Source organism: Mesoplodon bidens (genome assembly GCF_964165515.1).
Source record: "Mesoplodon bidens genome assembly, chromosome: 4".
Classification (NCBI taxonomy): Eukaryota; Metazoa; Chordata; class Mammalia; order Artiodactyla; family Ziphiidae; genus Mesoplodon; species Mesoplodon bidens.
In genome coordinates this window covers 32,553,833-32,567,150 of record NC_138160.1, presented here as the reverse complement: position 1 = coordinate 32,567,150, position 13,318 = coordinate 32,553,833, and the positions used below count along the sequence as shown (strand labels likewise).

At 43.6% G+C, this 13,318-nt stretch overlaps 1 protein-coding gene across 1 annotated transcript in view; it reads right to left on the bottom strand.

The window, feature by feature from the left end:
* The window catches only part of EGFLAM (EGF like, fibronectin type III and laminin G domains), a 172,955-nt gene that overhangs the window by 45,899 nt on the left and 113,738 nt on the right, over window positions 1-13,318 (bottom strand). The window contains exons 8-12 of the mRNA XM_081230395.1: window positions 6,140-6,255; window positions 5,225-5,543; window positions 4,459-4,559; window positions 3,097-3,197; window positions 940-1,084 (exon numbers count right to left, since the gene is read on the bottom strand). Coding sequence (XP_081086521.1) covers window positions 940-1,084; window positions 3,097-3,197; window positions 4,459-4,559; window positions 5,225-5,543; window positions 6,140-6,255 — 782 coding nt within the window. The remainder of the gene's footprint in view (window positions 1-939; window positions 1,085-3,096; window positions 3,198-4,458; window positions 4,560-5,224; window positions 5,544-6,139; window positions 6,256-13,318) is intronic.

Genomic DNA, 13,318 nt, shown 5'->3' with positions numbered 1-13,318 from the left:
GAGAAAGCTATACACATATACACAAAGGCTTTCTTGCTACTTTTTTCCTCAGAGAATACAGATACCTGCCTGATTAGAATTACAGGCTCAGTTCCTTGGCAGGTTGCTAATCCCAACTGTTTATTCTAAACACAGTCCTAAAATTGCTCAGAGCATGACAAATATGTGAATACCTAGGTGATTTGCTGAGTAGCCCAACAGTTATGCTGCTTTACCACTTCCTATAATCATGGCCCCAAAAAGGTGGATGAATGGATTACTCCTGAATATTGAACCAACTGAACCTTTCGAGACGATTTTCTTTTTTTTTTCTTTCTTTTTTCTTTTTTGCGGTACACGGGCCTCTCACTGTTGTGGCCTCTCCCGTTGCGGAGCACAGGCTCTGGACGCACAGGCTCAGTGGCCATGGCTCATGGGCCCAGCTGTTCTACGGCATGTGGGATCTTCCCGGACCGGGGCACAAACCTGTGTCCCCTGCATCGGCAGGCGGACTCTCAACCACTGCGCCACCAGGGAAGCCCCGGGACGATTTTCTAAAGCCACAGGATTGCAACACCTCTGCCTTATAAGCAAGCTTTGTGCTTGGCACTAATAATGCCTTCAATTCCTCCACTATGGGCCTTCCTCCACCCCCTGACATTGATGTCCTTGTAGAAAGAGAACATGTCCCCGGGCACAGAGCCTACTGCACGTCCCTGTGCACCCAGGGCTATGATGCTGGCAAAGTCATCCTCCTCCTCGGTAGATGTGGGATGGACACGTGCCCTGAAAGCCCACCTAGGGTGGAAAGCTGGCAGGGGCACATCAGAGCCAGGTTGCATGGGTTTGCCATGAAAAGCAGCCCATCTGCCAGGGCTGCCAGCTCTCTGCAGTGGGACCCTGCCAGGGTGCTTGTGGTACGTGCTGGGCAGGGGGGCAGGGAGTGAGGCTCGCACTCACCTGGGACTGGCCTGTCACCGGGGTGCCATTGTTCAGCTGCAGCAGCCCGTTCAGCCCATCTCTGTAGAGTGTAACCGTGTGCCAGCCCCCTAGTTTGATTTTGGTTTCACTTACGATGATGGCAAGCCCAGTTCCACAGTTAAACCTGGTGGGGGAAGAAAAGAAAAGGAAAATTCTTAGATCAACCAGTTCATTATGTTTTCAGACTCCATGGACATCACTTCCAGGGTAATGGCTTCTTTGAGAGCCAGTCCGTTCAGAGTTAGGTTTACAAATATCAAGAGCTGTTTAAATCTACACATGGAAGAGCTAGACGTCTCCTTCCCTGAGACCTCCTCAGCCTGGTTGTCTTTAATCTGCCTATAGAAACTTTCAGTGTGGGGTCTCCTTTAACCCAATTTTCTCTGCAGCTTAGAGAATCCTGGGCAACTAAGATCTTCCCTCTCCTTCTCAGCAATGACCAGATGCTGAACATGGACTCAAGGTTCAGAGGATTAGAGCTTGAACCATTCTGCTTCCGGGGGTTTCTCTGGGGACTTCCCACAGCTCCGAAATGACAGGCTCAGTGATGTTAATAAAATGTAAAAAAAAGAAAAAAAAAAGAAACCAAGTCTTCACACTCGTTTTGACAAGCTGGCCAGCACTGCCATCTGTGTTCAGCTGGGCCTGAGTGCAGGGATGGTTTCCATGGGAGTCTCCAGCTCAGAGGGCATGTGGGTGGAGAACGAGCATTCTCAGACAGTTGCATTATTCTTGTTTTTTTTTCCCAACCTCCGTATGGCCTGGGGTGCTCTCTGGTCACTATGCGTGACATGTAGGATTCTGACCTTTTCCAGCCAACCTCCAAGCAGCCACCATGCCATGTCACCATGGGTTCTGAGACTGCCGGTGGGGAAGGAAGCATGGTGGGTGTTGTCCTTATCAGGATGTGCACTAATTGCAGCCCACTTCTCATGGCCTCCCTTTGTCTCCTGATCGTCAGTGGAGTGGAATGGGGTGGAGAGGTGTTGCAAAACAGGCTCACGTAGAGGGGGGCATCTCAGAATCACTCAGTAGGAGGTGCAGAGATGGAGAGGTGCTACCAGCAAATAACCAGCGGGGCTAGTGGGAGTCAATCAGATCCTCCAAGGGTTAGATCCGCATAAGGTTAGCCCAGATCCTGCTGGCTGACCTCAATCTCCCATCAATCAACGCATTTAGCAAAGGATGTGGGGACGGGAGTGGGGGCATTTTCTACCCCACGTGAAATGCTTGACAGTCTTATCCTTCTTAACCAAAAGTAATTTTTGTGCTAAAATAGTCAAAAGACAATCATGGTTGGTGCTTACTCAATGCTTTTGCTATGGGTCAGGCACGACTCTAAGTACTCTTATGTTTTCATGCATTTAATGCTCACAGTAGTCCTGCAGGAAACATGGGCTCGGAGAGGTTAAGTCATTTGCTGACGGTCAGGCCGCAGGAGAATAGTGTCCTCAGGATCTTAATCAGTGAGCCACGGAGAAGCACCCAGCTGATCCCCATTGGTTGTCCTCAAATAGGTGCCGTGTGCACCTCCATGAGGGTGGTTAAAACACTCGCACGTCCATAGAACTCTGCATGCAGAAAACCACACATAAACCAATGGTGGCTTCCAAGGTGCGTTGGGACACAAATGATCAGGGCAGAGGAGGTAAGTCAAATAGTCCACCACAGCCCTGAGGAAAGACAAGGATGGGGTCTGAGGCTCTGGAAACCCTTAGGAGGCTATGGGCTCCTCTCTGGGCTCCACGCTGTCAGCCGTATCTACCGCAGGGGACAAGGAGGAAGTCCTAGCCTTCTTCCCATCGCATCCACCAAAGCTCCAGGAGAGAAAGGACTCGATCGCTCTGGCTCACCGCCACATTCCCAGGCGCTGCAGCAGTGCCTGGTACACTGTGGCGGCTCAAGAAACATTTGCTGTTGAATGAATAAATGATTACAAGGTTCTACACTCAAATTCGAGGGGTAACCCTGCAATCCTGATACCCCAGGATTTAGTAAACTCGTCCACGCTCATCTTATACACACTGTTCCTTTATTTACAGGGATCCATTGTGTATAGATTTTGTTCACACTATAAAAAGGAAAACATAATGTAGGGTAGTATTAAAAATCTGAGGGGTTTTTGGAAGGAGTTACCTGAACTGGAGTGAGCGCTGGATGACAGCCAGGGACATGAAATCCCCCCTCCCGTGCTCATTCTCCCCGCAGTAGAGCAGTAAGCCATCCTCCGCCTCTGCCTGTTATTATAGGAACGAAAGCCACACGAACAATGAGCACTTCTTCTTCCATAAAGGGCCACCTGGAAACACTCATGAATACGAAACTTGAGCATCTCCACTGCGTTCCTATTTACAAGCATGTGGACTCCAATTACTTCCCAGGTACCTAGTCCCAGTTCACTTTCAATAAACAGAGGGCAGCGGTATAAACAGTGTGTGAGGAATTTTGCAGTGACGTGAGAGGAAGGTGGCCCCATATCTGACCCACTCTTTACTTGGCTTCATGGATCCACCAGCAGAGGCTCTGGGAAACCATGTGCACAAAGACCGCAGTCACACAGGGGCTGCTCTCATGCTCATCAAATTCTATGCTCACCAAAGAGCATTTTAGTTTTTCCTTTTTTTTTTTTAATTTCCCATGTAAATTTGCTTCTTTCCTCCCATTAGGAGAACATGACAATACAAACAGCCCATGGACTTGTTTAGTTTTCACCCATGTTGTCTGTCCTAGACTGGGACAGATCATCTTTTGGACCATCAACACTTTGACCGTGACCTGAAGGGGACTTGTTTCCATATATCCAAACCTTTTCCTGTCATCTGAGATACCCAAAAGAATCACTTTAAGCTGAAGGCAATGAATTCTGATCCACAGCTGATTCAGATCAGAGAGCATCTATTGGGCCCTCACTGTGTGCCAGGGTTGCATATAGTCATTTTTCTATCTGTTCAGTTACAGTCATAATAATGAACGTTGTTTGGGCTTCCTTTAAAAGGAATTTGGGGCTGGAGAATGCATTTATACCTTCTGAAATCCTGGCCTGAGAAGTGTCACTATTATGAGTGTTGACCGAAAAAAAAATTGCCCAACCTAAAAGTTGAGAATTATGTTTTATTTGGTGGACTTGCTGAGGACTTTAGCCTGGGGAACAGTCCCTTAGAGCTATTGGGCTTAAGTCCTCAGCAAATTTGCTGAATAAAACATAACTCTCAACTTTTAGGTTGTGCATTTTTTTTTCAGTCAACACGAGCAACATGTGTGGGACCCAAATATTCTTCCTGGGAACCTTCAGGCCAACCATTTCCATAGTTCAGTAACATACAGAACCCACCCTCCCTTTGCTGCCGCCCTTGAGTGTGTAAGTGTGCCCATCGTTCTCACTAACCTGTGAATGGGTTTACCCCCTGCTTCCTCTCCCCTCTCCTCCTCCCTTTGATGTAGCACACTGCTGTGTTACGGTGTCCAGTAAGCACTCATCAAAGGATTAATCCTTCTTACCCTAAATTCAAGAGTAATTTGAAATGCCTGGTAAGAGTTCTTCAGAGGTTCAAAGGTTACATAGGAGTGGCCAAAGAACTGAGGATACTGTATAACGATATCTGAAAAGAGAAAAAGACAAAATAAAAGCATGCTGTTTCCTCACTTCAAATGCAAAAAATCAGTACACACCATTGCCTGGATGTTATTAAGTAAAAACCCCTGACAGTCTGTTAAACCTAGCTTACCGTCTTCTTCACTCTACTCTTTACCCCCAGGATTCTCATTCCAGGGGACTCTGAGTTTCTGAAATTCTTAGGGAGAAACTGGATCTTTGGAGATGGTTACTTGCCACCCTAAAGAGAAATCAATGGCTTTAAGGCCACTGACACCTGCTTTCTAGCTGAACATCTGTGTAATATAAGTTGGCTCAATTATTATCCTTCTTAACCTTCACACACATGTTTCTGCTGCATTTTCTTAGTAGAGGTGTGATAAAAGTAAACCCACCCCTAAGATGCCATCAGGATGACTTATTAATTGCTCCAAAAGGACTACATGTTTGGCAGATATAAGAATAGGGCTGCTATCTAACTAGAAGCAATGGAAGTTGCCTCACATTTGCCCTGTGTAGCTAACTAGCTAATTTAGTGACTAAAACATGGGAGAAGGGGCTTATCTTAGAAAAAGGACTTGAAGGAACCACGTGTGGATGCAAACCTGCCCTCTGGCTCCCAGTAGGGCCAACCCACCACCATGTTCCCCACGCCACCCCCCAAGGGCCTACCTTCTGAGCAGCTCTCACCACCTTTGCCCAGGTTGCAGTGGCATCGAGAGCCCCCCCAGGTGTAGTCATTGACACAAAAGCTGCCAGCAGAGCAGAGAATTTCATCACAAGACACGTCAAAAAGCCTTGGCATCATAGCCGCACCATTCTTCCCTTTCCTCTCCACTGGAGCGGGCTGAGGAGCCACCTCAGTCATGGGGAGAGATGCTGGAGTAGCGGGGACAAGCCTAGAAATGGTTATTGGGTTCGATCTGGGCGCCATCTTGGATTCCACCCAAAATTTCTTATTCCCTTCTTTGATAGCAGGAAGCGGTTTAACCTAAAGACAGAGAAGGAAAAGAAGTTCAGGATTAACACAGAGCACAGTAACTAGACTGCCTTATTTATAGCTGACGCCTAATACTTGAAAATATAGTCAATTTTGATACTTACCAAAACCTTGGGCTGTACAGAGGGCAAATAGTACTGACTCCAGTTTATGGAGAAAGAACTTGAGGCTCAAGGATTTTAAGTACCTTCTCCTGTGTTACTCAGAAAATCAGTGCTAAAGCTGATATTATGTGATTTATTATTATTACAATATCACAAAGATGCATTTACCTTGTCAAGGAATTGTTCATTTCCTTATAAAAACTGAGTTTATAAAATTTCACTTGGTGGGAATCTAAATATGTTTTTGCCAGATTGTGAAGTCAGCAGGCAGGAGCTGACTACAGAACATCAGCATGGTTGGTACTTAGTTACTATTAATTTATGATCACCTGGTGCCTAATCGTCAGAGGGAATAAACGTGTTAAAAGCAAATGAGCCAAGTTAAGTAAGTTTTAAGTAAAACGTTAGTGGTCCATTGACTAAATCACCTTGTTCAGCAAGGAAACAAAAACACCCAGGTTTTAAAGCAGTACTTTTCTTTACCTCCTCAAAGGAAATATCCAAATCTAAGTCATCTTCATATGTGTCATCATCCTCGCTGACTTCTGTGTCGGTTATATAATGGGGTCCATAGCTCCCACTTCCTGATTCCTCGGGGCCTTCACAGAGAAAAGCAGCACACCGCAGTCAACACGTGCCTTCACTCCCTTTTTTATGCTAACACAGCCACATACAGAGCTGTGCTGAATGGATGGAGATGTATCGGAAATACACAAGGAATTGAACACAAAAGAGGAAGCAGCACTGAGCAAAAAATATGAAAAACATTTCATCTCATAAGTAATCAAGGAAATGCCTGTTAGGGCTTCCCTGGTGGCTCAGTGGTTGAGAGTCTGCCTGCCGATGCAGGGGACACGGGTTCGTGCCCCGGTCCGGGAAGATCCCACATGCCGCGAAGTGGCTGGGCCCGTGAGCCATGGCCGCTGGGCCTGAGTGTCTGGAGCCTGTGCTCCGCAACGGGAGAGGCCACAACAGTGAGAGGCCTGCGTACCGCAAAAAGAATAAAATAAAACAAGGAAATGCCTGTTAAAACCAGAAAGAGCTGCTGCCATTTTATACTGACAAGACTGGCAAATACAAAAGTTGGGCAATAAAAAATATTACCAAGGATGGGATCAGTGCAGACTCACACTCTGATGTTAGGTGTGTAAACGGGTACATCCCCTTTGCAAAACACTTAGAAATATTTAATGAAGTAGAATATGTTCATACCTTTTGACGCAGCAATGTCACCCCAACTTACAAAATCTGGAGAAACTTTTCCACATGTGCAAAGAGACATGTGCATAACACATTCATAGCATCAGAATTTGTAATTGTAAAAAAACCCAACTTTGCTATTTTTATAATATCAAGTAATACCCCAAAAATCTATCAACAGATAATGGATAAATGAATTATAGTATATCTATGGAATGGGATACTATGTAACACAGGAAATGAATAAATGGATATTTAATGAATCAACATGGTTTAATCTCACAAGATTTCATGCAAAAAATGCAAGTTGCACAGGAGCATATCCAGTTTGATGCCATTTATATAAAAGTCAACAGGAAGAAAAACTATATATTATTTAAGTATATATATATATATATATATATATATACAGTTGTCCCTCTTCCCTTGGCATCTGAGGGGTGGTTTTGGTGCAGGACCCCCTCAGATACCAAAATCTCCACATGATCAAGTTCCTTATATAACATGGCAGAGTACAGTCGGTCCTTGGTATCTGTGGATTCTGCATCCACGGATTCAACCAACCACGGATCAATATGGATGGCCAACTATATTCAAACTCTTAAGAAAAGTAAGGCAAGGACCAAAAATACATGGGAAAGGTTAGAAGAGGGATATGAATGAGGTGTGACACACAGGGGCCTTTGATAGTACTCTATAATATTCTATTTCTTAAGATAGATGCTGGGTACCCATAAGTGTTCATATTATTTTTATATATTATATAAAAACATAAAAGTAATATCACATATATATAAAAGTATATATATATATATATATATATATATATATATATATATATATATACTTTTGATGTATGAGATATTTCATTAAAAGTTCTTCAAAATAAGAAAGAGACATTATACTAGAGCAAACACTCCCACACCCAGAAAAAAAAAAGTGTCCCTGGGTGGCATCTTGGAGGTCAACCATTTCCAAACCTCTTAGCAGGACAACAGGATCTTTCAGAATTGGAAGGTGGGCTGAGAAAAACTCATAGGGGACAATACAGGGTATTGTTCTTTGGGGATGGTCAGATGAACAATTTTATTCAGTTGTCATCCACAAAGTCTACTGATCCACAGCAGTCCTGACTTAGGCTAGACACAGGAAGCCCTACCCACAGGATCTGAGAGTCTTTCAAAGTGCTGCTCCATAGCGCCCCCATTTCCTCCTGGTGGCTTTGGGTAGGCACAGGTACCAGCTGTCTTCTCTAATCCAGTCACAACCAGACACCAGGCTTTACGGCTGTAACAACTCTGGCAACAGAAACTGACTTTTGTAGGTCATTGATGACCATTAGTTATTGAATGATTAGTTAAAAAAAGAAAAAAATGACATTAAAAACATAAATTGAACTTAAAGACAATTCTGCTTTCAGAATAAGCTAAGCCTAACCTTTCTCACAAAAGCAAACTCACCCTCTTCTAAGCAAAGAGCAAGCAGATTGAACACGAAACTAAAGGAAATGTCAGAAAGGGAGCGTGGGATGCCTGCTCAGTGGGCATGCTGCTGACTGGATATCTCCTCCTGCACCAGGAAGAGGGAGACGTGGTTGGCAGGTGATCCAAAGGCATCAGAGAAGGTCCTGTTCTCAGGTATCAGGCACATCTTGGTGGAGGTGTTCTCACCACCTCCACACCAATTCCTCAGTTTTATTTAAAATAGCCCACATGTCAGCTGAAAATCCAAGCCTGTTGATGTCAGATTTATACCTGGATGTAAATTCTCTTAAGCCACCTGCATCCAGCCAGCACAGCTGTGTGCCAGATGTCTTCACACAAAAAGCCAGAGGCCCTTGAAAACAGCTTCCCTGCACATTCTAGCCATTCTTGTACTATTCTCATCATGTCAAGGTTCTCTGCATTTCATCTTATAATACTCTATCTGGAAAAAAAATCTTCAAAGACCTCAACCAACTGCCAACAAGATAGATGTCCATGCTCCTTGGTCGAGAATCCCAATGATCACAGCTCCTCTTTTCCCTCCCTTCTCCTATCACCACTACTTATTGAAACCTACTGCCTCTCTCCTACTGACAGGTACTGTTGTTTGCTTCATATCATACATTTCTAAACTTTACAATAATCCTGAAAGGTAAGTGTAGTAAATTTCATTTGGTAGATAAGAAACTGAAGTCAGGGAAGTTAAGTCGTTTGATCAAGATGAAAGCCTTTGTAACTGGCCAAGCCTAACTCAAAACCAAGTTTGTCTGGTTGCTGCTTTCCCAGTGCCTGTAGGAGAAGAAATCACTGTGGAGAGAGGAAGAGCCTGGGATTTAGAAAATTAACATTTATTGCTCATTTTTACTGTACCAAGAGCTTTTCATAGATTGTTTCTATTAATTCTCATAAAATCCTGTGAAATTGATATTACTACTCCCATTTTACCATGTGAAGGTATAAACTGAAAAAGATTAACTTGCTCAAAGGCACACAGACAATAAACAGCAGCACTAGATTTATCCTTGGTCTCTTTTTTGATTACATCATGCCACTTATGATCGGACTCCAAATCATGGTTTTGACTCTTTTTTTCCCCTCTTCCAAAGTCTTAATGGCCAAACTGGTTTACCAGTTGACTTGTGAACATGTCTTATGTTTTCCTACCCCAAGACTTTGGTTAATGCTCTTGTCCACATCACCTTCCTTTTCCCTCTTGTGTGTCCTTATACATAGTCTACCCATCCTTCCAGCTGCACGCATTCTGTGGAGACAGAGCTGAATGTGTATCATCCAAAGACCAAAATCAAGAGATATTTTAAAAAGAGAACAACAGACTCTTCTGGAAAAAAAATGGTGACTCCAGAAAAGATGGAGCAGCCAAGGCCTGTAGGACATTCTTCCAACTCCTCCTGGATGGTGCCATCCACCCACGAATATATGTCCCTAATCATGAGCTCAGAATAAGCTTCCACAATTTGTTGAACTCAATGGATATTTAAGATGGTTTTTACATCTTCTGGACTCCTGGTCTCGGAATGTTGCCCTTGTGTTTCTCAACTCAATTGTGAACCCCTGAGGGCAGGAACCATATTTTAGACTTCTTGATATGCCTCCCCATCCTCCATTTAACTAATACTTCACATGCTCACCAACAGCCAAGGCTTCCACCAGGCACGGGAGATACTACCACAGTGCTGCACTATGGTGGGACTTTGTCCTGTCCTGGCCCAGCTGGGCAGGCCTGTTTAAATGGTGGAATATTGGGGACAAATCCTTGTATGGTGAGACTTTGTCCCCAAATCCAAAGACATTCTCCCCAAACTGCCACCATCCCTGTCTCTTTCCCCAACTCAGAGCAAGAAATTTAGAGCTGGAAGAGGACTTAAACACCATCTAGTCCAAAAGTCTCATTTCATAAATGTGGAAACTCAGGCCACAGAAGAGAAGTGACTTAAAACCAAGGTCATGCATCTCATTAGTGGAAAATTCAGGACCAGAACCAAACCATATGACCCTTAGTTCAATACGCAAAATAACATACACATGTTTTGGCACCGAGTATCTAATATACTTTAGCCAGAAGGGTATAGAAGAACCAGGGGTTGGAGTGTGGGTAACTGAGTTCTCATCCTGTCCTTTAACCCACCCTAGGAAGTCTACCTTGAAGGAAACTCTTAGAGGAAAGGACCACAAATGCATTGCTTCGGCTATGAAATGGTACCATGATGAGAATGGAAATGACTCTACCTTCTCTGCTCATTTTGACAAATAAAATAAGACATATATTGTTCAATGAATAAGGTTCTTTGGGTCTTATAATCATTGCTTCTGTTTGATACTGCATATAACTTATCTCTTTGAAGCCCGAGGTTACTGCTCAGTTTGGGGAAACAAAGGGTATGAGATAAGGATAGGATAAGAATATGGAATTAGAAGGACTTAGAGTCAAAGACATCTTGACTTTTGTAGAAAGGCCTTGGTGATCAGCTAGCACAAGTCCATTTTACAGAGGAGTAAACTGAGGCTCAGAGAGACCATGCGACTAGCCCACAGAGACAGTTCAGTGGCAGAGCTGGTCTAGAATTCTGGACTCCTGATGCTGCACTCCAATACTCTTTGCAGCATCTCTTCCTGTTTCTCATAATTATCCAGGCTAATTGTCATTTCCCATTTTTAACAGGAAGGAAATGAGCAGAGAGAGGACCAGACACAGTATGGTGTGAAGACATCTGGAATGAAGTTCCCCACTCTTGTTTCCTGATGACCCCACCACCTCAGATCTCAAATCCATGGCTTCCCTGAAGATTTTACCAATGCTGTTTCTAAGTGAGCACAGAATGTACAGTCCAAGCCACTGATAAGAATTCTCCCAGTAGCCTGGGGTTATTATAATTAAAGTGCATAACTCATCTCTCTCTACTTGACACTTTGTAAATTAGGAAAAGAGAACATTAAAAAGGAGTCATTTATTTAGAACCAGAATAGTCAAACCATTAACTGAATACAAAACAAGTTCAAGGGTTATTCCACTACAAGAAAAATTAACACAGAAAGGACAAATTTCTATTACTATATTACAGGATGACTTTTATTTAAAAAAAAAAACCTGTATGCTTGGTTTTATTGAGGCATCACCGGTTTTCTATAAACAGTAAGTTTCTCTGATGTATCGTGGCAGAGTTGGAAATACCCCTAGTCATGGAAACCAAAAATTGGGAGAGAGATGGACACAAATGACTGTGTGACCTTGAATGAGTCATTTAATTTCACCGGTTCTCATGTTTTCTAATAAAACAAGGAACTGAACTGGATTTGATGACCTGCTGGCACTAACATTCTGCGACCCTAAAGTTTACACTTTTAATTCAGACACATTGCAAGCATCTGTTACTCCAAGCGAAGTTTGAAAAAGAAACAACTAGGGAATTTCACTTATGTGGATGAAAAAAAGGAGTTAGTTCAGCATGGAAGTTACATGCCTTGGGGATTGTAACTTTGTGTTCAATAATATAAGCCTCCCAGAAGATGTGAGTTATCATTTATCAGAATTCATCTTCATTCATAAGGACCAGGTTGTATTTGGGTCTCTTAACAGCTCTTAGCAATGATGAGAGAGGAGCACTTATTCTTCACTCCTGAAGCTGCAATCATGAGAAGAGCTTCCTGAAATACTGGTGAATGCTCGTCCAACATTTTTGTCTCCCTACAGAGGTAGAGACAGAAACTAGATGCTGAGTAGAAGCATTTGGTCCATATTTCTGAACTGAGTGAAGCTAATCTATCAAAGGACCTGGGGGAGGGAGGAGGAATTTGGGGCAAATTTGGTCTCTCCCACCTTCCCTCTCTACCTCGACAAGTGGAAAGCAGTGACCTGGGCAGGCGTGATCTCTCTGTAAACCCAAACTTTCCCTCAAGTGGGTTCCATAGCCTGGATTGGGCAAAAGGGAGTTTGCAAAAGGGAGCTTGTGCCTTAGAGTAAACTATGTTCTCTGATCTAGCCTTTATCATAAACAAGGACGAGGATGGCATTTGATTCTTTATCGTCTGAGTTGGTTGTCTTATTTCTCAGTTGGTTCAGAAAATGGACAAAGAGAAGAAGTGTTATTAATTGAGTATCCTCAAAACCCCAACATCAGCCTTAGCAACAGGGACTCAGAGGCTCTGCAAGAATGCTGAATGGTTTCCTTTGCTCCTCCCTTTCCCACAGATAATCTGTCTGGTTCTTTTCTTTCCACCTGAGTGAAACTAAATCATCCTAGGGTACGTTTCTGTGGTGGTAGGGGTGGGATGGTTGGGAGAGAATGGCTCTAGAGAACCAGCTACAGGCAGATATGTTTGCTCTTTTCCATTCATCATGCTTCATGAAACACTTACTTGACAACAGCCCAAGAATGGCACCCCAGGCACAAAATGACTTCTAGAGCCCCCACCTCAAAACTTCCCTCACTCCTTTACCTTTATGATCTTTATGCCTGCACACACAGGGGAAGCGTCAACTGCACAACCCCTGTGGAGTGTTGTCTTTTAAAGAACACAAACCAGTCAACCAAGCACAACCTGCTATAGCCTTCTCCCTTGGAGTCTCCCTTTCTAAAGATAATGGGGCTGTGGAAAGCTAAGCAGATGGCCAGAAACCAAGGTGTTAGGTACCTGCTTCTCTACTACCTGCTGATGGAGGAGATACATAGGCAAAGCATAACGCAAGAGGTGGCTGTGAACACAGCAGGACAACCTATGGCCATGTTTTCATCATGGTGTGCTGAAAATTTCAGGTGTGGACTCTTTGTAACTTCAGAGAATAATGAATACTAATTTGTTGACAACATTCTGTGGGGATACTCAGGACTTGAGGTGGAGTGGGCAGTGTACAATTTAGATAGGCAAGTAAAATATTTCTAAACAGCTGAAATAGTGGCTGGCAGGGTTTTGTATACAGCAGGCCCTCAGTGCGTATTACTTAGATAAGAGAGTGGGTGAA